This window comes from Tenrec ecaudatus, chromosome 12 (genome assembly GCF_050624435.1).
Source record: "Tenrec ecaudatus isolate mTenEca1 chromosome 12, mTenEca1.hap1, whole genome shotgun sequence".
Lineage (NCBI taxonomy): Eukaryota > Metazoa > Chordata > Mammalia > Afrosoricida > Tenrecidae > Tenrec > Tenrec ecaudatus.
Window position 1 is genome coordinate 16,982,268 of NC_134541.1, and position 27,170 is coordinate 17,009,437.

At 55.5% G+C, this 27,170-nt stretch overlaps 2 protein-coding genes across 2 annotated transcripts; one reads left to right on the top strand and one right to left on the bottom strand.

Annotated features, from left to right (window-relative positions):
• Positions 1–1,547: 1,547 nt before the first annotated feature.
• RBPJL (recombination signal binding protein for immunoglobulin kappa J region like) lies at positions 1,548–12,993 on the bottom strand. The gene is made up of 12 exons (XM_075527724.1): positions 12,972–12,993; positions 11,503–11,755; positions 10,289–10,414; positions 9,237–9,307; positions 8,960–9,075; positions 8,575–8,749; positions 5,806–5,943; positions 5,387–5,496; positions 5,023–5,175; positions 3,842–3,997; positions 3,647–3,750; positions 1,548–3,559 (listed from the first exon to the last, which is right to left on the bottom strand). The coding sequence occupies exons 1-12, from the start codon at positions 12,991–12,993 to the stop codon at positions 3,280–3,282; spliced, it is 1,704 nt and encodes a 567-aa protein (XP_075383839.1). The 3' UTR covers positions 1,548–3,279.
• Positions 11,265–26,446, top strand: MATN4 (matrilin 4). Its single transcript, XM_075528705.1, has 11 exons — positions 11,265–11,579; positions 14,062–14,175; positions 15,013–15,582; positions 16,994–17,116; positions 19,545–19,667; positions 19,753–19,875; positions 19,972–20,094; positions 22,234–22,647; positions 22,749–22,901; positions 25,916–26,023; positions 26,113–26,446. The coding sequence occupies exons 2-11, from the start codon at positions 14,097–14,099 to the stop codon at positions 26,169–26,171; spliced, it is 1,875 nt and encodes a 624-aa protein (XP_075384820.1). The 5' UTR covers positions 11,265–11,579; positions 14,062–14,096; the 3' UTR covers positions 26,172–26,446.
• The last annotated feature ends 724 nt before the right edge of the window (positions 26,447–27,170 follow it).

Here is a 27,170-nt window from a genome sequence, read left to right on the forward strand (position 1 = left end):
AAAACCCAATGGGGCCCAGTCCTACTCCGACACACAAAGGCTCCCTATGAGTCAGGACTGATTCCAAGGCCCTGGGTAATGTGATCCTGTAGAGAAGAGGGCTTTCGGGTGTTCAGATACACCCCAAAATGTGTTTATAAACCCTGCTGAGACCATGAAAAAGTTAACATTCTTCTCAAGAGCCCCAACAAACTGTTCTTGAACTAGAAGTAACTCAAAGCCACCGATTGGGAAGGGATGAGTGCCACCTGCTGGTTTTACCGCGCATGTGCAACATGCAAATAATCTGACGCAACGCAAAGCAAATTTACTTACTGTCATTTCAAGGGACAGAGCTTCGAGCCCGGGCCTCTTGGCAGAGGCGAGATCGGCTTTCCACCTGAAGCGCATGATCTAGAGGTGGCACATACAGTCCTGTGACCCAGGGCGGGAAGTGATCTGGGTCCTGGCTGGTTTCATGGGCCTGTCATGAGTGTCACTGAGTCTCTCTGCTCAGAAGTTTTAATACTTGGTTTAATGCTCTGCTGCTGCTGCTGCTCCCGGGAAATTGCTAATAAATTCTGAACGAGGGACCCAAAGTTTTCATTTTTCAGCCGGCCCCACAAATGAGGTGGCTAGCTCCGCCCGGGCTACTTGGGGAGACCAAGGAGAAGGGCACATGCCTGATGAGGTCTAGAAGGTGAGTTGCCACGGAGGTAGGGGAGAGAAGGGGTGCAGAGGGCATGGAGACTGGGTGGCAGGAGGAGCTCAAACCCTGCTGAGAAGGAAAGGGTGGGTAAGAGGGGAGACAGTGGGTGTGATGTTAGGCCACGGTGCAGGGAGCCTGGTCAAAGACAGGTCCCAAACAGCTGGAACCCAGGGGACTGGCCAGGGCTGGAGCTTTGGGCGACAGACTTACAGATAGGCATGTAGTTGGGGCCAGGAAGGTACACCCAGGTCTTTTCCTCTGGCCAGTGGTAGAGGGTGCTGAGAGGAACAGCAGACCGGGCTGCTGGCTCGGCCAGGCTCTCACATGCAGGAAAACCACCTGAGGAGCTGGCAGACGATCTTCTTTTTAAAAAATCATTTTAGTGGGGGCTCATACAGCTCTTATCACAATCCCTCCATTCATTGTGTCAAACACCTCTGTCCATAGGTTGCCATCATCATTTTGAAAACGTTTTCTTTCTACTTGAGCCCTTGGTATCAGCTCATTTCCCCCAACCCACCACCTGCCCTCCCTCATGAGCCCTTGATAATTTATAATTTTTTTTCATGTCTTACACCAGTGGTTCTCAACCTTCCTAATGCCGTGACCCTTTAATACCTCATGTGGTAGTGACCCTCGACCATAAAACTGTTTTTGTTGCTACTTCATCACTGTCATTTTGCTAGTTATGAATCATTATGTAAATATCTGATAGGCAGGATGTATTTTCATTTTTACAAATTGAACATAAGGAAAGCATAGTGATTCATCACAAAACAATATATAATTATATGTTGTGAAATATTTATTTCTAATGACAAATCAATGAAATGTTGTCTTGAAGCATGGTGTAGCCTGGGTAACAGTCCTCACACCGGGTACTCGTAGGTGGGTGTATCTGCATGTGGGCGGACCTGCCTGGAGATGGATGGAGGAGCCGTGTCTCAGTTCCTAAGACCATTGGAAATATGTGTTCTCTGATGGTCTTAGGCGACCCCTGTGAGAGGGTCACTCGATTCCCAAAGGGGTCGAGACCCACAGGTTGAGAACCACTGTCTTATACCTACCGCTGTCTCTCTTCACCCACTTTTCTGTTGTTCATCTCCCTGGGGAGGGGTTCTGTATTAATCATTGTGATCGGTTCCCGCCACCTTCCCCTTCCCCTCTGGCAGAGGAGCTTCTTGGGATCATGGCTTAGTGGGGCCTGGAGTCCCCAGTCTCCTGGTGAGGTGCCATGAAAGCCCTCCTGAGCCTCCTCGAGTGGCTTCTTGCTTGGACATCACCAGAAGTCACCCTCAGGGCCCATGCTGAGTCTTGAACAAGATCTCCTTACCCTTCACGCTGGAGGGCAGAGGACAGAACTCTACCTGACTCTCCGGAACCCGGAGAGCAAGCCCTGTTCCCTCCCCTGGGAAACACCGATATATTCGTCTATCTTTTCTCTTGCTCCGGCGCTTTCTGTGACCTGGGGGTGGGGTTTGTAGGAAACAGCCCTTCTTCAGAAGTCAGGGGGAGCCCGAGGGCTCATGTTGAACTTCAGGCCAGTTACACCCCTACAGGCAGCTGGTACCCCTGGTCGCTACCATCTTGGTTCTGGAAACCAAGCCAAGACCTTGCCACTGTCTTGGCTTCCCAGTCCCCAGTCCTAGGTCCCATGTAGAGAAGCCCCTCCCTCAAACAGGCAAGTGCCCTGTCCATCCAAGAGATTCTGCCAGGGATTTGGGAAGCCTTGTCCTGAAGGGGCCCTGGGCCTGCTGCTCCATGAAAGGGAGCTAGCTAATAGGCTGGATGACCTGCAGAGCTGACCAAAGCAGGGATGCTGAGGGACACTGGCTGCTTCTACTTTCCGCCAGGCCAGCGGTCGCCTTTTCCTGTGTTTGGTGGGGATGGTCAGTCCCGGGAGTTGGGGGCAGGAGGGTGGGGAAGTACCCCCCCCCCTTGAAGAGGTGAGCTACACCAATCAGTGTCTGCTTCAGATGGGGCTGAGGGCTTGGGGAAAGGGAGTTGGTGGGCAGTTAGACAGCATGATCTGACACCTGTTCCTACTACCTGCTCAGCCCCCAGAACTGCGGGTCAGCGAGTGAACATAGATATGGGGCCAGAGGGGGTGCCCAGCGAGAAATACCGCTTCCTCCCCACCCCACGCTGCAGGAGGGAGCCAGTACTCAGTAGGATATGCCGTGTTCCAGGTGGCACTTGGTTGACCAGGTGAGAACTGTGAGCCAAGTGGGACCCATTGTTCCAGCCTATGCCTCACCCTGGCGGGTGGAAATAGCACAGGTGTTTCATAGACAATGTCGAATGTTTGACCCTCAACGTGTGTAAAATGGTGTGTAAGGGACCGGGAGGGAGAGGCCGGCCAAGAGGGGCAAAGATGACAGGGATGCCGGACCACACAGTAACATGAAGTTACTGAAGCAGAAAGTGAGAGAGAGATGGGGCGGCAGGGTGGAAGATGGAGCGTCACCAGCCTGGGCATGGAGTATCCTTTTTCTGCTTTGGGGGGTAAGACTTTCTAGGGCGCACGACCTCTGGCCATGCCTGGGCGTCACTTCCGCAGCAAAGGGTCCGGGTGGGCGGCGGGCTGGAGCCTAGGTCTGGATGAAGAGGTGGAAGTTGGTGCGTGTGAACTCCTGGTGGATGCTCGCCAGGAGCGCATCAGCGTCGGCGTTGGTGGCCGGCTCCGGGGCTCCCGCGGGCCCAGGCCGCACGCTGTACTCCGGGGTGTAGGTGAAGGAGAAGGCGCTGGCGTAGAAGAGCCGGTCAGTGCGCACCAGGCTCACGGGCACGGTGATGGGCGTGCGCAGCCAGCGCCAGTCGCTGCCAAAGGCTGCCACGTCGGGTACCACGCACACCAGGGACCGAGGGCTCCTGGTGGTCACGCATGGGGTTAGCTCCGCGGTGACTCTGGGAGGGCCGCTCAGGTGACCCCTCCCGGCCCGGGGCCCACCCTGATACCTGTACATGGTTTCGGCCTCCACATCCCCGAACCACACCTTGAGGCCCGCGTGGAAGTTCTCCCCGTGGAGCTCCAGAGTAGCTACGTCGCCCCCACCGCTCAGCTGGGGGAGGAGGCGCCGTGGAAGCGGGGGTGGGGAGAGCCCGGAGCCGGCAGGCCGGCCTCCCACCACGCCACCCTTCTCCTCGGCCCACCTCGAGGGTGCTGATGAGGGGCACGGGGGTGACGGGCTCCCGAGTGCAGGCGAGGCTGGTGCTGAAGGAGAATTCTACGGACTCTGTGCCGATGATAGTCCAGCAAGAACTGTCGCTGAGTAGTGCCCGGTTCGCTTCCTTGGGGCAGGGGGAGGCCTGGGAGGGATGCAAGTAGTGGGAGATGGGCAGATATCAGTGGTGGGGGGCGGGACCCCCACCATAGAAACAAATGAATGACCCAACCACCCAACTCAACTGCCATTGAGTCAATTCCAACGCCAAGTGAACCTGTCAGGGCAGAGTGGACCTGCTCCCTAGGCTTTCAGAAGCTGTCAATCTTGTCGCAAGCTGGTTGGCCTCACCTTTCCCCCACGGAGTGACTGGTGGGGTTGAAACTGCTGATGTTGCGTCAAGCAACCTAACATAAAACCAGGACACCTCCGTGGCTCCTTGTAGCCATTGTCGCAGCTTATGTCTGACTCGGTCAGATAAGCTCCCTGGACGAGCAGGTTGCTGAGTCTTATTTATTATTATTTAGGATTTTAGGGTTCTGTCTTTAAGATCGTGCCCGACATCCTACAATTTCAATCTTCTTGGGCAAGGGAGTATTGCTCAGTCCCACAATTCATTGCTGCTTCCCACGATCCCAGCTCTTAACATACAATGAGTAATCTTCCATGGGGAGCAATATTGTCCAATCATTATTATTACCGCTATTCTGCCCAAGTCCATGTCCTCGCATTCCATGACTCTATCAGTCTTTACTCGAGAACACAGTAACATTCCTCACTGTTACTCGTATTTATACACAACGCGTCTGTGTCCCACCAATCTTATATTCTCTGGAGGGCCTAGTGCTCATTCTGTGGCAGTCCTGAGAGTCTGCGATTCGGACACCTGGGTGGGGAGGGAGAGGCAGGATTGCTGGGTGAGCAGCGGCTACACTGGGAGGGGCTGAGCAGTTAGAGGTGGGAGCCCCACAGCCGCTCTGAAGGGAAAACACGGGACAAGATTCAGAGCCTTGGGAACCACGCGGGGCAGTTCGCTGGCCCATGGGGTTCCTGGGAGCCGGCTCTGGGCTCTGGGTTCCTGGCAGGCAGCTGCCTTTGCCCAGTGGACATTCTCGGAGTCTCTGCATTGGGGCTTTCTGGGCTGCTGCATGCCCACCCTCCGTTTCTCACCTGGAACTGCACCACCTTCTCTGCGGCCAAGCAGAGGTAGGTGCCCGGGCCTCCTGGTGGGCCCCCTGGGAACTGGAACGCGCACTTATGCAGCTGGGAGATGGGCTCGCCCACGTCCAGGAGTGCACATTGCTTGGCTACTTTTCGGATGATCTGCAGCAGAAGGGTGGTAAGCAGGATGCCCACGGGCTGTCCTCCTGGCAGCTACTCTGACAGCCTTTCGGGATCTGGGAGCGTTGAGTTTCCCCGCCCCTTCTCCCCAGACCCCCAAGTGATAAGATGTGTCCTCTGGCCATGCGTCCCCGCCCCCCAGTCCTGCCCAGGTAGCCTCCTGGTATGACCACCCCATCCCCTCTTCCCGTACCATTGGAGGCAGTGTGAGGCCGGTGACCGTGCAGACAAGCTGCACCAGGGAGCCGTAGCGGACGTAGCCCTCTCGAGGTGGGAAGTCCCCTTGGGAACCGCTCTCCTCAGCTAGGGGGTGAAAGAAGGGTGGGGGAGGAGGAGCCCAGGAGCCCAGGCCTGCCACATGATCCTCAGAGCCTCTGCTTAGGGTTGACTTGTGGGCAAGCAGCTAGGGCTGAAGTTTAACGCGGGAGGGGTCACTGGTGGCCATCCCGCAGATGTCTGCCTTTTGGAGTGGGGCTGGGGGTCAGCAGCGGCTGAGTTGAGTGCCGGGGATAGAGCCTGGCTGTTGGCATGGCTAGCCTCAGTTATGGGGTAGGGGTGGGGGAGCAAAGGTACCATCCTTGAGGGTCCTAGTGAAGATTACATAGGCATTACCCAGGTGCAGCGTGAAGGCGGCCCACTGGCGGGCACTGGCCACAAAGGCCCCATCCTCCACTGACAGGTAGCGAGTGGACACGGTCTGGGAGCGCAGGCGGTTGAAGAGGGAGACCTTGGAGCCCGAGGAGATGCACACTGTGAATGGAGGTGGAATCAGGGCCCGCCACCTTGGCCCCTTGGATTTGTCAGAAACTTCCTGGCCTCTGCGGAACCCTGGTGACGTAGTGGTTACACGTTGGGCTACAAACCCAAAGGCCAGCGGTTTGAAACCACAAGGCAGGGCTTTCTACTCCCATGAAGAGTTTGTCTTGGAAATTCACAGGCAGCTCTGCCCCTTCCTAGAGGGTCACTGTGAGTCTTATGGACTGGACACCGGTGCGTTTGATGAGTTCCTGTCCTCTGTGCCCAGGGCAGAGCCTGGCTAATCAGCCCCTGAGTACTCCCATCCCTGGGAGGAGGCTGCTGCTTCCCTCCCAGGGCCTGAGCCCTTGGCTACCCGAGACTCCTTCAGCTCAATAAACAGCCTTTCATTGCTGTATGCTAAGTGTCTCCATAGCAGACACTGTCCTGGCCACCAAAGGGTGGATTAGGTTCAGTTTCTTGGTTTGGTTTTGTTTCCCTGGAATAAGGAAGCGCTGCTGTCAGTTTAGTCGTCTGAACCCACCAGTGCTCTGTGGCAGGAAGATGTGGCTGTTTCTTCCTGTCAGTTTATAACCTTGGGACCCCAGGGGACCCTTGGGCTATGAATCGGAACCAAGTGGACGGCAGCGCTCTTTTGGGGGTGGTGGTTTCTTGGGACGAGCAGGCCTTCTTGGAGGGAGACCGGGACATAAATGTGAAATTGCAATATGGTGTGGCAGCCCAGGAGGGCACCCTGGAGGAGGACGGGGAGCTTCTCAGCTGAGTCGTGAAGTAGGTGAGCATTGGTAGAAGTGGCGACAGAAGCCAAGACCAGGCAGTATGGACCTGAGGTGTACTATCATTGTTAGGTGCCATACAGTGGGTGCTGACGCATGCAAACGTATGGACAACAGAAGGAAGTACCGCCTGCTCCTGCCCCATCCTCACGATTATTATGTGCGAGCCCGCGGTTGCAGCCATGGTGTCACTCCATCTTGTCCAGGGCTGTCCTCTTTTCCACTGCCCCTCTGCATTACCACGCATGATGCCCTTCACCAGGGACTACTGGTCTCCCCTGATGACATGTCCAAAGCACACTATACCGAGGGCTTGATATTTGTCATTCTCAGTTTAGTTTTCTGACTAGACTGTGACCAGCCGGGGAGGAGCCCACTGGGTCAGCGCCCTGTGCTGTTTTAACGCAGCCACGTCCCCGCCCACTGAATCACAACCGCTGCCAGGCGCTGTTCCCAATGCCTTCTACGTATGAAGTCCTTTGATTTGCTCAACAACCCCGCTAAGGTAAGATAGTGGGAACCCCACTTAGCAGGGAGCAACTTGCCCAAGAGCACCCAGCTAGCAAGTGGCAGGGCCAGGAGCCAAAGCTAGGCTGCCCGCCTCTAGAATTTTCATCCTGAGCCAGTACACTCAACCACTTACTGCTCCCTGGCCCTTTCCTGATAGCAAGAGCTAGTGAGAGCCTGCCTGGGTCAGAGGGCTCCTCTCCAGGCTTTGAACAGCCAGCCAGCCAGCCAGCCAGGGAGGTGGATGGGTAGAAGCTGGACTCCAGATTCTCTGTGGATTCAAGTTCAAATCCTGACTGGGCTACTTCCCAGGCCCTGTAACCAGAAGGTGACAGACACTTGATAAATGGTTCTTAAACGAATGCGTGTGTGTGTGGGTGGGGGGGATGTCCCAAACTTCACTTTGCTTATCTGTAAAATGGACTCCGGGCTAGCACCTGCCTCGCAGGCCTCTAAGAGCCTGGTGCGTGGAAGTGTCAGCCAGGTGCACACATGCCTCTCATCTTGTTAAGTGACAAATCCCGGCGCTGGGAGTACCCCGAAAGCCTTAAAAAGTATGCCTATATCCCAAGGACACCCCCATTGTCATCATGGCTGGCTGCCACTTGCTAGCTGGGTGCTCTTGGGCAAGTTGCTCCCCGCTAAGTGGGGTTCTCATGATCTTACCTTAGATGGGTTGTCGCATCTCCTGGTAACACACAGGAACCAACAACCGAAACCGAACTCACCATTCCGACTCATGAGGATTCCGTAGGACAGAGTAGAACTGCCCCTGTGGGGTTTCTCAGGTGTCAGTCTTCACCAGAGCAGAAAGCCTCAGCTTTCTCTCGAAGAGTGGCTGGTGGGGTCGAAGGGCACAACATGTAACCCACTCTGCCACTAGAGCTCAGTCATTCGTTCTAATGGAATTTCCTCTGCCCTCTTGTCACATCTCAGGAGTCCAGGTGGTGTGCGTTGTGGTTACACACCGGGCTGCTGTCGATTCTAAGCCATCAGCCTTTAGCAGGAGAGATGCGGCTTTCTACTCCCCTTAAAGCATGAAAGTCTCAGAAACTGGGGGTGGGGGGGCGCAGTTCTACCCTACCCTATAGGGTCGCTATGAGTCGTCAGGGACCAGATGGAAGCGGGTTTTTGTTTGTTGCTTGTCACTTCTAAGCCTGTCTCCAGGCCAGAGCTTGCTGGCCTTTTCTTGTCTGCTCTGGGACCCCCCACAATTGTCACCCTCCAGGCCCGCAGCCCCTCACTAGACTCCACCCCTCGGTCAGCTCAGACTCCTCCCAGCTCCCTTCGACTCCACCCCTCGGCCCAGGCACCGACCCCTCTCCCTCGCGACCCCGCTCACAATCGGTGTTCTTCAGCGACTGCTTCTTCTGGGAGGGCTTCGAGATGACCTTGATGAGGCGGCTGTGGAACGTGCCCAGCTCCCGGCCGCCGCGGAGCACCAGCCGCAGAACCAGACGGAAGTGCTTCCTCTTGTCCACGTCGGAGATGAACAGGGTCTTGGCACAGCCGAACTCCTAGCGGGCTCGGGGGAGCGGGTGTGGTTCAGCCCCAGCCCCGGGCCAGCCGCTGCGAGAGGGAGGACCAGCCTTCCCCAGTGGGTTGACGTCCACCCCCATCGAAGGGACAAGAAGCGCCATGAAACAGGCCTCTCGTTCTGTCTGTCCCCTTTCCAAGGGAGAGACCTGGGTGGGAGCAGGAATGGGACCCCTCCCAGGCGCTCTCACCCTGGAATCCGGCTGCTCCTCGAAATTCAACCTTTGCGTCTCGGCGGCGCTGCCCGATGCGCCATCCAGCCCCATGTAGCCGCAGACAGTGGGCCCGACCTCCCCCGCCTGCAGAGCTGTAGAGAGACAAAGGGGGCGCGGTGGGGTGGGGTGGGGGAACCTCAAAGGGCTCAGGTGCCCGGCAAGCCCAGTTCTTCCCACCAGGGGACGCGCGAGTCCGAGTCTGCAAGCCACCGGCGCAGAGCCTCCCTAAGGCTCCGGACACTGCCGCTCTCACCTTGGCCTGGCACGGGCTTCACCCTCCAGCCGGGCCCGGCGAGGTAGACACAGGGCGGGGGGCAGAAGAACCTGCCGAGACACGAGGGCCTGGAATCGTGGATCCACCCTCTCTTCTCTGGTGAGACCCTCCGAGGTAGCGGAACCCTTGATCCACCCCCCTTACCCCCACCCCTAGGTTCCTCTAAGAACCACACACTGCCATTGAGGGGCCCTACAGGGCAGAGTAGGACGGCTCCATAGGGTGGTCCAGGCTGTCATCAGGATGGGAGCTGACTCCCTCCGGGTAGGTGAGGCTTTGTGCTACCTGAGTTCCTTCCTGTTCACTGGTTTGTGGGGGCGTTTATTGTCCTGTTTTCCTCAGCTAGAATTAAAGTGCCCCTAAGAGTGCTTAGAATCTGAATTACGGCGTTGGCGAAGACCATTGACTATACCTCGGACTGCCAGAAAGGTGAAGTCTGGTTTGGAAGAAATAAAACCAGAAAACTCCTTAGCCATGAGGTTGGAGAGACCTCAGCGCCTACACTTTGGACACGTTATTAGGAGGGACTAGCCCCTAGAGAAGGACATCATGCTTGGTACATTGGAGGGTTAGCCAGAGAGACAGACAGACACCCCCACAAGGAGCGGATTGACATAGTGACTGCCACAATGGGCTTCCTAACAGCAGAGCCATGCTTGTGAGGCCGCGGCAGGCCCAAACACTGTGCTCAATGATCACGGAGTTGCCATTCGCGCAAACCCACTCCGAAGCACCCGACAGCAAGAGGGTAGTGTGTCTGCGGCTCAGATATGCCCATGGTGCCCACGAGGCATGATACACACTAGCACTCGGTGAGTTTCTGACTGCCTGAATGAGTTAGTGAGTGAATGGAGACCAGAGATTCACAGGGAAATTCTTAAAAAGTAAGGATGTCTCCTGGTGGTGATGTGAACGCTGGTAAGCTAAGGCTTTGGCCCTGCTGTCTCCCAGGGTCTAAAAGTCACTGACCCCGAGGAGGGGTGCAAAGGGCCCAGGGCCTTGGAACTGGGACATGGCATTGGAGCACCGACCTCTTCTCATTTCCGTAGGATTTCTGGGCCACCTTGGCGTGTAGGATCCGCACCGTCTGCTCGCAGGGTTGCTGCAGACACTGGCGCACGCCTTCCCGGAGGCCCGTGGAGCACTCCGGGGATGACCTGAGAGCAGGCACAGGAAAGGTACAGCCTAGCTGGCTGGCATGGCGCCTCCCCATCTACCTCCACTCCCCCCACCCACACACACACACACACTCCACCCCGCGAGTGGGTTACATGAAAGGCAGCTCTGAAAGGCAGCTCCTTAGTGGTGGGATTCTTTCCATTCCATCCCCCAGGGGTCAGGGAGAGGAAGTGTAGGCTGTGCAGTGCTCACAGAGGCTTGCCTGGAGCCCACCTGGACCACCCAGGCGCCTCCCCAGGATCTGGCTCTGCGCCTAGGGTGCTCTGAGCACAAAGGCCTCACGAATGCTGAAGGACACACGGCTTCCCTGTCCCTTGATGGAGCGGTGTTAAACTTTGCCATTCTGGGGAGGCCCTGCCATTCCGGGAGCGCTATATAGGACCCTCAACCCAGCTCGCCCCCTCGCCAAACCGAAGGGTCACATCTGAGATCTTCGGGGCTTGTTGCTGCCCGGGGTTCCGTCCCCTGGACCATCGGGTAGCCCCTGGCTGGTGCCTAAGAGCTGGTGGGCTCTCTCGGCTCGGGGGTTTAGATGGGTGGGAGCGGGTGGGTTTAGCCACGGAGAAGAACGCGTACAGAGTCCGTGATGGGGAAGACCTGGGCGGTCATCAGGTGGGCTCGGGGCGAGCCTCGAGGCCCCAGGCTACCCTCCAAGCCCTTTCCTGTCGTGGCAAGGCGGGTGCCGGGCCTCCCGACTCCGGCGGCCCGAGCAGGGCGCGCCCTCGGACACCGGGCCAGGCCGCCCGCGCTCGCGCCAGGCCCCGCTCCGCCCCCTGGGTTCTCGGGGAAGCGCCTCGGAGGCGTCCAGCGCATTCCAGCTCCGGAGAGTGTCGCCACCCCGCCGTGTGGCGCGTGTCTGCTGCCCGGAGGGTGGCGGGCCTGGGGCGCCGCGCTCGCCCCGCCCCGGTCCTCGGAGGAAGGGCGGGGGTCGCTCCCTGCAGTGGGAGGGGTCCTAGTCCGCGCTCCCCCTCCCCACGCACCAGCCCGGGTTAAATGCGCCCGCCCGCCTGCGCGGGCTCCAGCTGTCCGCCAGTCCCCACCCTGGGACTGCCGCCCGCGCTGCTACCTGGTCCAAGTACCCGCGAGGCTCCGCCCGTCCGCTCCGCTCTGCGGCCGCGCCTCCGAGCTGCCCGGCAGGCTCAGGTGAGTCAAAGGGCCCGGGGGCCCGGGGGGACCTGCGGAGGAGCCGGCGTCAAGCCAGTTCTTAGGGCGCCCCTCTGCGCCGGGATGCTTCCCCGCCTTCTGCAGGGACCTTTCCAAGTTGAGTGTCCGCCAGCCAGGCCGCTCAAATTGCGGGGCACCTTCCTTAATTTTCGTGTCTCCAGGAACGTCTCCAAGGAGCTCTTAGCTCGGCCAGCTCTTGAGGAATTAATCACAGACCTCCCCGCCTTAGAGTTCACTTTCTCACCCCAAGGGCATCAGTCTTTCACTGCAAGGCAAGAATTAACTCCTCTTAAGAGCAGCCCTTTCTAGTCTGGTCTGCCACCAGGCCGCCCCAGCCTATGTGACCTCGGCTGAGTCACTGTCCTCTCCGGACATTGTCCCTCCCTAGGGTGGGTTGAGGGGATTGGAGGAGTGAGGGTCACTGAGGCAGTTGGTATTTGGAATTTCATGGACCCCTGGGTCAGGGTGGAGTACTAGATGTGAGGTTGACTGAAGCCAAGAAGTTTGGGAACGCAGAAACTTCTGCAGGTAGGAAAGGATGGAGTGAGGGACAAATTTCTCATGGCTTCGCCCCTGCTTGACCCAGGGTGTTGGCCTTGGCTCTGGCCCAAGTTAGGGACTCAGGGAAGGCACGCCCCAGCCGCGGGCACAGGTGGCTCCAGTCTCTGCACCCCGGGCTCTCAGGCTGCAGAGGGATTTCTTTCCCTGGACCAGGCTTGGAAGTCCAAGGAGGTGGAGCTGAATCTCGACGGGAAGTCCGCCTCCAAGAGTGAGCGGCAGACCTGACTAAGCTCAGAATAGGCCCATTCAGGGAATTGGGGGTGGGGCGCGGCTGCGGTTGGGTTAGGGGCAGCTGGCCCCCCTGCCAAAAACTACAACTGGAAAACAGCTCAGGCAGCCTCCGCCTGGGGGTGGGAGGAATTGGGAGGCAGGAGGGAGTGGCATGAGGTGGGAGGAAGGGAGTCCAGGCAGTGAAAAGGGGGTTGGGAGATGAGATGATTATGTGCTTAGCTGCTAATGCAAAGGTTGGCAGAGAGATCTCACCCAGTGGCAAACTCACCCGTGGGAGAAAGATCCGGCTATCAGCTTCCATAAAGATCGGAGCCCAACCAAACAAAAACTCGATAGAGAGGTACTGCTCTGTAACACATGGGTCTCTAAGAGTCCCACAGCAACTCAATGGTCCCTAACAACGACAAGGCCAGACAGCTTCAGAAGGAAAACAGGGGAGCCAGGAGTTCCGGGCGCCAGTTCCGGCCTTACAGCTTGGTGTGCTTCCTTCTTGAGCCTCGACTTTCCCACCTATACAATGGGGGTCCTTCACTGACTTGGAAGGGACATTTCTGGGGTTGTGGGAGGGTGAGCACTCACCTGCTGTCCCCAGAAGGTCCATGGTGGCTTGTTCTCAGCTCTCTGACTACTGTCGCTGTCCCCAGAGCCCTGAGCACGCTTGCAGTGGATATATCCTGCCTGAGGCCTTATCTCCAAGGCCCCAGGTTCCTGGCCCTCTATTTGCTCTAGGTAGGGGCACCTGCTGCACACCTGTGGGCTTCCCACGGCTACCCTAGCCTGCACAGCCATACCTGGACAGTGCCCCCTGGTGGCCTCTCCTGAGAGATGGCCAAAGACCTGGACAGTCCCACTCAGGCTAGCTCTAGGTTTGCCATCCTGGTGGTGGTGGTGGTCATTACCCGTAAGTCCAGCCACACGGAAGCCCCTTGTGGGAAGAGATGAGAGGGCCGAGGTCTGTGGAGGTTGCCCTCAATGGAGAAGGGAGCTCTGAGCACATCCCCCCTCCCCCCGCTCACCTGAGATTGCAGCACTCACTGCCAAGTTCTCACCGGCTGAACTTGGGTTCCCGCACTTAACTTTCTAGGCCTCAGTTCCCCGTCTGTACAATAGGGACAATCAGATTCACTGCCATGGAGTTGATGCTGACTCATAGCAGAGTAGAACTGCTAAGACTGTAACTCTTTACGGGAGTAAAAAGCCTCATCTTTCTCCCCCAGTGCAACCGGTGATTTCGAACTGCTGACCTTGTGGTTTGCAGTATAACGTGGAATCCACTACACCACCAGGGCTCCTTCAGAACAGCAGTCGTCGCCTAGAACTGCTGAGAAAATGCTACAATCACGGAAAGCTTTTAACCCTTGGCTGGCAAGGCCTTTTGCTTTTGAAATTGTGCATATTTTAATATAATATTAACTTACTTGCATATTCTAGAAAATAGTGCTGTAAAGTAGTGTTCCTCGTGCTTTCCAGAAATGGCATGGCACCTTCCCCCCTACTTTGACAAATTTCAGGTATACACAAAAGCAGAGAGATGAGTAAACTAATGCCCTGATCAAAATGATGATAATAGCAATGCTCAGCCATCCCTTGACCCTCCTTTCCCGAGTGTTCGTCATGCAGAATGAAGTTGTGAATACTTTGGCGCTACCATTCTGCCTCCTCCCGCCAGGCTTCGACACCGCTGCCCTTTGCCCTCCAAGCGCCATGAGGGGCCTTGTAGGTGCACCCCTGCCCTTGTTGCTGCTGCTCCTTCTGCCCTGGGAAGCCCAGCTCCAGTCAGCAGGTAAGTCCGTCTTAGCGGATGGGCGGTGCAAAGCTGCATGGCCGCGGGCAGCTAGCTAGGTGTGCTGGAGAGAGGCATGTGTTTTGGAGTCCCGCCAGGCTTGGGTTCTAGATCAGTCTGTGTAGTGTGACATTGAGATCATAAATCTGGTCTCATGCTCATTCGACACATACTTTTAAAAAGTAATAGAATACAAAAAACCAGTCGATGTCACATACAAATAAATGCTAACCTGGGACATCCCTGGAAGTACCTAAAGATCTGATACCAGTCCGCATACCCATGTGGCAACAGGCTGAAGGTGCCCACTCTGGTGAGGCGGGCGGCGGGCGTGTGTGTGAGCCATCCTGACCTAACCGGTTCACTCATTTTGGTCGCCTGCAGGGCCCCCTGTTGTCCTGGGTGACACAAATAGTTTGCACTGGATGGTTGACCTTAGGGTGGCAGCTTGAAGCCACGCAGCAGGGCTGCGGAAGAAAGGCCTAGCGTTCTACTTCCATGAAGATTACCGCCAAGAAGGGGGGTGGAGTGGGGTTCATTTTGCTTGAGAACCGACTACACAGTTTTGTTTTGTTTTTGTGGCCAGACCCCAATAGACATTTTAGTTTCTGTGCCCCTCCCCTTCCCCCATGACTAATACGTCCCTGAGCGGTGTAGAAAAAAGGTGTCCTAAAATCTCCAGGCCAAGCTCTGCGCAATGCTGGAGAAATGCTCACACCTGGACTGGCCCGCTTGGTGCTGCGATGGCGGTTCCCAGCATCCTCCCGGTTTTCCGGGGATGTCCTCATGGGTAAGGCTTTGCTGACCCAGAAATGCCGCTGTCCCTTCTCTCCGCAGGTCCTAAGTGCCGAACGGGGCCCCTGGATTTGGTGTTCGTGATTGACAGTTCCCGCAGCGTCCGCCCCTTCGAGTTTGAGACCATGCGGCAGTTCTTGGTGGGCCTCCTCCACGGCTTGGACGTGGGGCCCAACGCCACCCGCGTCGGTGTGATCCAGTATTCGAGTCAAGTGCAGAGCGTCTTCCCACTGGGCGCCTTCTCGCGCCGCGAGGACATGGAGCGCGCCATCCGCGCCCTGGTGCCGCTGGCGCAGGGCACCATGACCGGGCTGGCAATCCAGTACGCCATGAATGTGGCCTTCAGTGTGGCCGAGGGGGCACGCCCGCTGGAAGCACGCGTGCCACGTGTTGCCGTCATCGTGACTGACGGGCGGCCACAGGACCGCGTGGCAGAGGTGGCCGCACAGGCGCGCGCCCGAGGCATCGAGATCTACGCGGTGGGGGTGCAGCGCGCCGACGTGGGTTCCCTGCGCGCCATGGCGTCGCCTCCGCTGGAGGAGCACGTCTTCCTGGTGGAGTCCTTTGATCTGATCCAGGAGTTTGGCCTGCAGTTCCAGGGCCGACTGTGTGGTGAGTCAGGGCAACCCTGGAGCGAGCCTGGGACTCCCCAGTCGCCAGGATTTCCGGTTCCTACTAAAGTAATTGCCATCCCTTCTGGGTGTGACACCTGCCCAACCTTCCCCCTGCCCACTGGGCCAAACCTGAGTTAAGGCTTACCTACCCCAAGCTTGTGTCAGATTCCTGATGGGGTGTATGTGAATTTGGAGGTTGGCAGTTGAAACCTATCCAGAGGCACCTCAGAAGAAAGACCTGGTAATCCATTTCTGAAAAATCAGCCATGGAAAACCCAGGGGAGTGCAACAGAGTGAAACACGGCAGGGTCCTGCGCCATCCTCAGAGTCCTTGCTGTGGCTGCGCCCATTGTTGCAGGCACGTGCCAGCCCTTCTCCTTGATGGGCTTCCTGGTTTTCACAGGTGTTCTGCTTTACCAAGCCTGATGCTCTCTTCCGGTTGACTACGGAGTTCCAACGTAGCCACGGCCTGTCATAGGCACCACCCCTCAAAGATTAGAACACATCACCACCCCCAAAGACTCTTGTTATGTGGGTATGGCTCCACCCATTCTCATCTTAGCCCCTCCCATGAAGCTGCAAGGCTTATTGGAGTCACATTTTGCTCGATTTGGGGGCCCCCTTGCTTTAGCACAAGGAGCCTTGTTGATGTGGTGGGTGAGGAGTTGAACTGCTCACTGTCCAGTCAGCATTTCAAACCCACCAACCGCTGCTGCAACAGAAAGATGAGGCTCTCTGCTTCCCGGCAAGCGTCACCGCCTCGAAAACCCACAGGGGCCAGTTCTACACTGTCTTATAGGGTCTCCGTGAGTCGGAATCAACTCAATTACAGTGAGTTTTGAGTTTGATTTCCCACTTCTCCACCTGCACCAAGACCCCGATTCCACCACCACCACCCTGTTTTGCTGTTCTTGCCAATTACATTGGCTCTGGCTTCCCATGTACAAGGGGCTTCAAAAAGCTCAAGGAAAAAAAACACCATTATCTCTTAATTCTATTTTTCCACAGGCTTTTTGAAGTTCCTTTGGAGAGGAGATGCCCACCGTGCCCAGGTGTCCTCCACCATCGTCCAGTACTGGAGTGGGTGGGACTCTGTTGTGATTTGCGGGGTTTCCACTGGCTAATTTTCAGAGGGTGACTGATTGCCAGGCTTTGTTTTGCCTAGTCTGTCTCAGTTTGGAAGCCCTGCTGAAACCCGTCCACTGCGAGTGACCCTGCTAGCATTTGAAATATTGGAGGCATAGCTTCTAGCAACTCCAGCTTTTGTCTTTCCCTAACCCCCTCCCACCGGTGATGTGTCTTTTCCTGACTTAAAGGGCCTGCCATGGAACCCATACTTCTCCAGCTCCCCCTTCCTGGAGAGGCCTGCCCAATGCCCCCTGATGATCTTAGTCTTGTGTTTTCCTCAGGGAAGGACCTATGTGCCGAGGGGGGACATGGGTGCCAGCACCAGTGTGTCAGCACCCCAGGCACGTTCCAGTGTGCCTGCAACCCCGGATACCAGTTGGCAGCAGATGGCAAGAGCTGTTTGGGTGAGCTCTTTCCCTACCCGACAGTCCCACTGTCCTGGAACTTTCCTTCGGTGGCTCCCCATTGACTGGATATGCAACCAATGGGCTTGGGAAATGAAATTCTAGCTCCCTCACTTTGTAGGCCTCATAAAGAGACACCATTGCTTGGGGTCAGCAGCTTCAGTGGGATCACAACTAGACACCTGGACACATTCCCCTCCCCCAAACTCTCCCTGGAGAGTTTCTACCTTCATTTCCTCTGCTTGTCCAGCCAGGTACCCACCGGGCTCCCATTCCGCTTCCTGCCTTCTCAGGGGCACATGCCTAGTTTCTAACACATGGACATGGTTGGTTGGGATCTCCATACAACGCCCACTCTCTCTCCTCACTCACTCCTGTCTCTGCCCCTCCCTTTTCTCTATTCCTTACCTGAGTGACCACGGCTGCCCTTGAGAGGGGGTTAAAAAAGGTGAGGGGAAGTTTTGTGCTCTTTTCATTTTTCATGAACTTTTGAAAGGCCCCCCCCCACCATCGGCTTTCTGGGGGAGCTTTTAAGGCCACACTCGTCAATTTTTGTTGCTGAAAAGCAATGGCGCACAACGGCTTGCTTAGCCAAGGAGGCTTTCCTTTTGCAGGTGTGTGCGTGTCATCCTCTTCCCCGTGCCCATCATCCCGCCAACATTCAGAACTCATTTCTCTGCAAGCCAAACCAAAATAACCCTCCAGTCAATTCTGACCCAGCAAGTGGTCCTGTTAGACAGAGTGGAACTGCACCCGTACCTTCCAGGGTTTCCAAGACTGTTGTCTTTAAGGAGGCTGACTGCCACCGCTTTCTCACCCAGGTTCAACCTTTCTCTTAGCAGCCAAGTGCTTAACCACTGTGCCACCAGGGAGCCTCTACTTACCATTTACTGAGTGCCAAGTGAGTAGGAGACGTGTTGTTCGGTCCAGGTACACTACCTGCATCATCACTCCACCTCGCAATTACCTGGGAGCAGGATATTGTTAGGCCAGGGATCTAGGTATCAGTGGGGGACATCTGGTTCCTAGACACTTCAGAAAGGTGGGGTTGTACCTCACTTGAGGTACAACCTATGGGCCCTCCCCTGCTCTCTGAGACTCCCCCACCCCACAGGCCTCCATTCTGGTGCTCCCCTCTGGCACTGAGATTCTGTGGAACTGATTCAGTTGATGAGCCTTCTCTCAATTTCTCCATCCCCCACACACTGTTCATGTCCTAGGCATATCAATGAGCCCCTTCCTGGTTTACACACTCATGCACACTAGGACAGTTGTGTGTAAAGATAGGGAGGACTGTGGCACAAGTTACATATATGTAAAGAATACCTACATACTTAACACACACAAAAGAGGCACCTATTGTTTATAAGTCAATCTCAGACCCCCTTTCCTAAGTCCCCAGCCATCCCATCAAACAAACAAAGAACAGAAAACCCAAACCCACTGCCAGCTAGTTGATTTCATCTCGTAGAGACCCTATAGTATGGCGTGGAACTGCTGCTGTGGGTTTCTGAAACTGTAACTGTTTATGGGAGCAGTCAGCCTCCTCTTCCTCCTGAGAAGTGGCTGCTGGGTTTGAACTGCCGACTTTATGGTTAGCAGCCCAACACTTATCTCAACACCCCATTTTGGGGGACATTTTAATGGGCAGCCTCAACCCACCCAGCTCCTGAATTCTCACACCATCGCTTTGTTCTCTTGTCCTCCCTCCTCCATCCATCATCTCTTTCTCTGCCTGGACCCCAGAATTCCTCTCACCTTTGTATAGGCAGGACACTTTGCCTCTCTCTGCTTTGGGCCATCTTTGCACAGACAAACCTTCCAGAGGCTTAGCAGGGCGTGGGGCTTCACCTCCCTCGGAAGGCAGTTGTGAAACATCATTTCTCTCATCTCTTACAGTGCTATTTTTCAGATCAGGATATGGAGGCTGAGACAGGTGACCAGGTCAGGGGAACGGGCCTGTGTGATCTCATTGGAAGTGTCCTCCTGTGCCTGGCTCAGTCATGGGCATGTTGAGTCTGGGATTCACCTCGGGATTGAGCTAGGAGGGTCAGCTGGCCCAGGAGGAAGGAGGCTTGTCTGAATGGTAGAGGCTTGCATGCTACCCAAGGAGTCCCGGTGGCAAATGGTTATGTGTTTGGCTGTTAACCAAAAGGTTGGCAGTTCAAGCCCATCCAGTAAGTGATCTGATCCTGTAAAGGCCACAGCCCAGGAAACCCCACGGGCACTTCTACTCTGTCATGTGAGGTGGCTGAGTCAAAGCTGACTTGGGAGGCACCTCTCAAGACCGGGGCCCACCCCAGACTCAGGAAACCATGCTCTCAGCACGGGGGCCCAGGCACGGGTCTTTTATAAAGCTCTCAGGTGGCTGTGCGGTCAAGGCTGACATGCAGCTCCCTGGGGTACAATGAGCTCACCTCTCCCTCAGCCATTGACCCGTGTGCCCAAGGGACGCATGTTTGCGAGCATTACTGTGCCAGTTCTCCAGGCTCCTATTCCTGTCGCTGCCGGAGTGGCTTTGTGCTTCAGAGGGACCAAAGGAGCTGCCGAGGTGAGTGAGCACCCCTACCCCAGCGCCCTCACCCTTGTCTTGCTGATGAGCGGTGACTCACTCCTGGCTCTCTGGTTCCCATCAGCCATCGACCACTGTAGCTTCGGGAACCACAGCTGCCAGCACGAGTGCATCAGTACCGTCAAGGGCCCCCGGTGCCGCTGCCCAGAGGGCCAAGACTTGATGCCCGATGGGCGACGCTGTCAGGGTTCGGAGGGCTCTCCTGCATTTGGGCACAGGGGCAGGGGCAGGAGTCTCAGCTGAGAGGGTCCACCCTGACTCCTCCTGCCCCCTCTCCTTTAAGCCCGGGACCTTTGTAATGGTGTGGACCATGGCTGTGAGTTCCAGTGTGTGAGTGAAGGCCTCTCCTATCGCTGTCTCTGCCCGGAGGGACGGCAGCTCCAGGCAGATGGCAAAAGCTGTAACCGTGAGTTATCACAGGCCAGGCCTTCTGGCTGCCCCTGCCCCTGCCCATATCCCGAGTGTCCTAGCTGTGACCAAGCCTGTGATGTGAGTGTCTGGGTATGTGTTTTGGCTGGAGAGGTAGAGAATGTGTCCTGGTCTGTCCTGTTTTGCCTCCTTCTTGTTCCCCTCTATCCTCTGCCCTGCTGCCCAAGATTCATTTCAAGAGGAAATGTGATCTCATTCCTGCTTTGCTTAAATGCTTTCTGTGGCTCCCCAGTGCCAACAGAATAGAGACATCCCCCACTCCCCGATGTGTGAGATTTTCCCATTTTGGGTTTGCACATCAATGGATAAGGGGAATCCCTAGGTAACACAGATGGTTAAGGTGCTCAGCAGCTAACCAAGAGGTTGGAGGTGTGTATCCACCTAGAGAGAATGTGGAAGAAAGGCCTGGAAATCTACTTCCAAAATATCAGCCTTTGGATGCTCTATGGAGTTCTCTTCTACTCTGACTTGTACGGGGTCCCCATGAGTTAGAATTGACACCATGGCAACTAGTGGCTGAGAGTGGATCATGAAATCAGTGAGTGATGTAATCAGGGGTCAATGAAATCAAATTAATGGACTATACTTAGCACGAATAGACCAATCATAAAAATAGAACTGGCAACAAGTAGAAAGAGCAAGGAGTGTTGAACGGCATTTTATTATTTGTGAGTACATGAAGTGAGTGATGTAATTTTACTGTTCTTTTTGTGATCGGTGTTTTTTGACTGTTGGCTGAGGTGGGGGGTGGCGTGGGAAGGAAAGTGTTTCCTAAGTTCGCCACAGTGTCATGGCCTGTCTCATGCCACTACACTTCAACATTCAGTCACTTTGGTCTCCCCATTCCGAAGGTATTGAGAGATTTCCAGCTTCGAGGCCTCTGCCCACGTTGCTTTCCACTGTCTAGAATGTTCTTCTCTGCCTTGGAAAACTCCTACTCATCCTTCAAGACGAAATCCAAGGTTGCCACCACCACGTCGTCTTCCCCAGCTTCCGTGAGGAGAATGAGTTACTCCTGTCTCTGGCTCCCGTGAAGCTCTGTTCACCCCTTTATTTCAGCTTGTGACATGCCTGACTACTGCACTCCATCCTGCATCCTTGCAGCTCAGGGTTCATCTTGAGCTAGATGTGTGCCCTCTTCAGGCCCTGGCAAGGTCCCTGGCTCAGACCCGGGGCGGCATCATGATGGAGTGAGCAGGAAGCAGGGGTTTGGGGCTCAGACAGCCAGACCTGACTTCAAGTCCTATGTGAGCAGTAGTTAAGGGATCCGGAGCAAATCACTTGCTTCTTTGGGAGTTCAGATGATCTCAAATGGGATGAATACCAATGGAATTGACAAAATATTTATAAAGCCCCTAGCCCCGTGTGGCTGTTGCCATTGCTAATACTGGCGGAGTGCGTAGAGCTGCATTTGATATGCAGTAGATGGTCAAAGCTGATATTGTGGTGACTGTTATGACTGCTTAAGAAACTCACAGTGCTGGTTCTAAGGACTCCATGAAAACACTCAAGAAATAGGGCTATCATGATGATTCGAAATTGAATGACAGATGATGGTGATGGTAGTAATAATATATATCACTATGCATATTTAGCACAATGCCTAGCCTCATCATCAAGTGCTTAACACAGTATCTGGAACAACATGACCCATTAAATAGCATCTAGGAAAGGAGCCCTGGTGGTGTAGTGATTAAGCATTGGGCTGCGATCCACATGGTCAGCAGTTCGAAACCACCAGCAGCTTCGTGGGAGGAAGACTGGGTTTTCTACTCCTGTACAGTTACCATCTGGGAAACCCACCAGGCGGGTCATGATGTGTCAGCATTGACTCGGTGGGAGCATGTTTGGTTTTTGGAAGTATATACTAAGGAGTCCTGGTGGCGTTGTTGGATAAGCATTGGGTGGCTGACTACAAGGTTGGTGGTTCAAACCCACCATGTTACTCATTGGAAGAAAGATGAGTCTGTCTGCTCTGGTAAAATTTTATTTATTTTTTGGTTGTAATAAATGCTGGCCGAATGCATGACTAGGTGGACACAAGGCTGTCGCCAGCCAAGAATCCGGCCTCTGCTCCATCACCATCGTCCTTCAAGCCCCTTTCCTCATTGCGCAGGGTGCCGGGAAGGCCACGTGGACCTGGTGCTGCTCGTCGATGGCTCCAAGAGCGTGCGCCCGCAGAACTTTGAGTTGGTGAAACGCTTTGTGAACCAGATCGTGGACTTCCTGGACGTGTCCCCCGAGGGCACGCGCGTGGGACTGGTGCAGTTCTCGAGTCGCGTGCGCACCGAGTTTCCGCTGGGCCGCTACGGGACGCCGGCCGAGGTGAAGCGGGCGGTGCTGGCGGTGGAGTACATGGAGCGCGGCACTATGACCGGCATGGCGCTGCGCCACCTGGTCGAGCACAGCTTCTCCGAGGCGCAGGGTGCGCGGCCCCGCGCCCTCAACGTGCCTCGCGTTGGCCTGGTCTTTACCGACGGCCGCTCCCAGGACGACATCTCCGTGTGGGCGGCGCGCGCCAAGGAGGAAGGTGGGCTCGACCAGGCCTGGCTGCGCAGGCCAGCGGCTGCTGGGGTGGGGGTGGGGTGCGGGACTCCTGCTGATGCTGCCCCCCCCCCCCCACATCTGCAGGCATCGTCATGTACGCAGTGGGTGTGGGCAAGGCGGTGGAGGAGGAGCTGCGGGAGATCGCCTCGGAGCCTCCGGAGCTGCACGTGTCCTACTCCCCGGACTTCAGTACCATGACGCACCTGCTGGACAACCTCAAAGGCAGCATCTGCCCGGGTGAGCGTAACTGCCTTGGGACCCCTCCCCGGGGACCCCTTCCCGCGATCCCTGCCTCATCACCATACCCCGTCCAGTTCACGCGCCAGCCCCTTCGTGGAGTTTATAGCGGTGGGTGGGGTGGGCGTTGAGGGGTGGGACTAATCTCTCTACACCTGCCTGGTCACGCACAGCGCAGGCCGCCTGTGGGCAGGAGCGCCACCAGCGGCAGCAGGCGGGAACTACAGGCTGGCTGTTCCACTCCAAAGGTAGCCTCGCTTCCTGACTGCTCATGGGCGCAGCAGGGCAGACTACCTCATCTTTCCTCGGCCAAGGGGCTGGTAGCTAGTGGTTTCGAACTAACCACCTCTCAGTTGGTGGCCCAGATGCTTAACCCGCTGCGGCACCAGGGCCCCTACTCTGGGCCCGACAAATCAGATTTTTTTCTTTTTAAAATCATTTTATTGGGGGCTTGTAAATAACTCTGATCATAACCCATACATGCATCCTTTGTGTCAAGCACATCTGTACATTTGTTGCCATCATCATTCTCAAAACATTTTCTTTCTACTTGAGCCCTTGGTATCGGCTCTTCATTTTCCCCCTCCCTCCCCGTCCCCCAAGAAATCAGAGTTTTACCCCTAGCTATTGCAATGTTTATGAAAGCATTAGACACTGCTAACGAGTCTGTCTTCCACATTCGTGGGTGCCCAGAATTATTTGGGGGAACTCTTCCCAAGGTGCACCAAACCCCTCATTTATAAATGGAGTCACACCTTATGTCCATTTCACGTGTTAGGCTTTAGGGACTTTGAAAAGTGGTGGGGGCTGAGTGTGGTCCATGTACAAAATCATGCATGTTTAGAACCATAAGTCCCAATGCATTCCATCCACCTCCTTCATCTGGTGCTCAGCCCAGGTGTCCGGAATCATCACTGCTCTGGGTGCGCCTGAAGCAGACTGCCAGGTTGTGTGCACTGTCCCTGACTTAGTGGGTGAGGGAGTTTCTCCAGGGTAATTTTTATCAGTCTTTAGATCTAACCCAGGCTTACCAGGCCCCACCCCTAGAGGTGGTTCAGCAGTGCTAGGCTGGGGCCTGAGGAATCTGCAGCTCTGAAAACAAAATTAGGTAAATTCTAGTACCCAGCCAGGTGGTTTTGGAGCCACGAAACTAGTAGCTCTTTCAGGGCCCTTCTTGTCCTGCTCTCAGTATGACCTTGAACAGGTCATTTAACCTAGTAGTGACGTGTTGGACTGCTCACAGTAAGGTCAGCAGTTTGAAACCACCAGCTGCTCTGCAGGAGAAACACTTGGCTTTCTGCGCTCATAAAAAGTTACCGTCTTGGAAACCCACAGGGCTCGATCCGCCCGATTCTATAGGGTGGCTCTGAATCGGAATCGACTCGATGGTAGTGAGTGGGTGAGTGACCGCCTCAATGTGTGTCTTCTTTATCGGGAGCATTCTAGATGCTCAAGATTGCCTCGGGCTCTAGAATTCTGAAAGTGGTCAGGGCTTTCTGGTTGGCCCATTACTTGCTAGTGCTAGGACCTTAGGCAGATCCTCCTCCCTCTGTGGCCTTGGTTTCCCCATCTACACAGCTAAGGAGCATTATGAGACTGTTGTCAATGCTGTTGTCTCTGCTCGTTTGTATAGCACTTTGCTAAGGTTACACCCAAACCTAAGACATACCTTTAAAATCAGAGCAGGAAACTTTATTGAAAGCTAATTCTAAGTCTTGGGCTCACCACTAACATGAAGTACTAAAAATAGCACACCTTTGCAGCCTGTTAGTGAACCTGAACTACCATACACAGTAAGAGACACCATGATTTTATTTATTGCTAAGAAACCTATGGTTAGATTTAACTGTCTTAACTTTATTAGTGAAGTTTTTTTCCCCCCTTCCTGACTTCAGAGACACTGGCACGAGGCTAAGATCAGTGGTTCATATGCATCAGTGCATCACCTGGTAGCTGGGCTTCAACCCCAGAGCTTCGGATTTAGTAGAATTTGGGGGCCTGGCAATTTGTCTCTCCAATAAAGTGATGCTGGTGCTGCTAGTTTGGGGACCACACTTTGAAGACCACTGGACCACTATCTCGTGTTTACTTGTGCCACTAGATCCCTGCTGTCCGCCTGCGGCTATTTAAATTAATTAGGAGAAAAGAAAACATTAGTTCTTCCTTCCCATTAGTCACATTTCAAGCGTTAAACCTCTCATCGAGTTGATTCTGACTCATAGCCATCCTTTAGGGCAGGGCAGAACTGCCCCTGTGGGTTTTCAAGACTGTAAATCTTTATGGGAGTAGAAAGCCTCATCTTTCTCCTGTGGAGCCATTCGTGGTTTCGAATTGCTGACCTTGCAGTTAGCAGCCCAACTCATAACCCATATAAATATTGATGACCCTGTGGAACATTGTAGACACAGAACATTCCCATCACTGGAGAAAGTTTCAGGTGGAGCGTGCAGCTCTGGACCCGTGTTACCAACATAGGGCCCACGGGCCAGCAGCATCACGCCTCCGTGGACAGCACTCAGGAGCTTATTAGAACTTAAGCCTCCCAGCTTCTTCCCAACTGGGGGAGAATCTCTCTTGTAGCAAGATTTCTTCATGATCTCAATGAGCATCAAAATTTGGGAAACACTTCTAAGATGCGTATACACATTTGCAATAAATCATTAAATTCCCACAACGCCCCAGTGACTAAGTAGCTGCGGTTCTGTTGGGAAGAGTCCAGTTTCGGCTCACAGCTGCTCCCTGTGACAGAGTAGCCCCGACCCATGGGGCGTTTTAGGTTGTCATCTTTACAGGAGCTGATTGCCAGGCCTTCCTTCCAGATGAGGAAACTGAGGTGAAAAAGGTGTAGTGTTTCCCCACAGCTGCAGTGCTGGGGCTCAGCCTTGGCCGGGCTGAATCCAGAGCCCCTACCGACTCTCAACCACGGACGGGTGAGGGTTTAGCGAGGGTCCTGGGCCAGGGCTGGCCTGGTCTCCTGCTGGCCCTGACCCCCTGACTTGTCACCTGGCTGGCAGAGGAGGGCATCGGCGCGGGGACGGAGCTGCGGAGCCCGTGCGAGTGTGAGAGCCTCGTGGAGTTCCAGGGCCGCACGCTGGGGGCGCTCGACACCCTGGCGCAGAACAATATCCTTTTGGGGCGGGGCGGGGCGCGGGCCGGAGCGCAGGCGAGCCACCCCGCGAGCACCCTGCAACGTCCTTAACCGCTTTTGCACTGGCCCAGCTGACCGCGCGCCTGGAGGACCTGGAGAGACAGTTGGCCAGCCGGAAGTGAGAGCCGCGGGGGCGGTCGCGCAGTGTCCCCTCGCCTGGCCCCGGGCTCGCGCTGTCGCCAGGAGGTGCTGGCGGGCTCCCGGCGCTGCGCTCGAGCTGGCCTTGCCTGGGTCAGGCTGGACTGCGGGGACCTGAGATTCAGGGGTGCGGATGGGGGTGGGGTGGGAAGAGGACATGTGAGATCCGCAAGTCCTCGCCGCCTCTGTGCTAAATATTTCGTTGGATTTCCCCCTTTTTATTTTTCTTTTTTATTAAAAAAGAAAGAAAAGAAACAAATCTGGTTTCCACGGGGTCCTGTGTGGGTCTGGCTGTTCGCCGGGGTTGGGGGAGAGGAGGCCAGACGGAGCGTGCTGGCGGCGCCCAGGAGGCGTCTTGGCGGAGAAAGGCGCTTTGTGCCTGGGCTGGACTTTGAGGGGTGGTGGTGGTGGTGCAGGGAATCGCTTCCCTGTCCTTGTTTATTCAGCGGAGAACAGATGCCTCCTTATGCCGCACGTGTGGAGGGAGGGGGCTCAACGGGACCCCTGGGGGTCTGAGCCGGTCTCAGAATACTCTCCTCCCCACGCCCACCCCCTGAACCCTCTGGCAGATTTAACACTTCACTCTCTGGTCATCCCTATCTGCTGATGCCCCTACACTCCACCCAAGAGCTGCTAAAATTGGGCAGGGGCAGCAAGGTGGGGCGCAGGGGGGCGGGGAGGATGGGCCAGGACACAGGCAGTAATTGAACCCTAAATGGAAGCGGGGCTCATGGGTCCGCGAGTTTCTTCTGGATTTTATGTCCTTTCTGCTCTAGGCGGGAAGAAAAGGTATTAGTTTGGGCTTCTGTCCTGAGGGGCCCTCGGCCTGCCCAGCCTGTGCCCCTCCCTGGCCACCTCGCCTCCTCCCCACCAAATTCTTACCCAGGTTCCTGCCAGACACGGCAAAGATGAAACAGTCCACCCTAGGGCGATCCTGGGCAAATTAGGACTCGGAGTTCTCACTTTTAAAATGGAGATTCAAG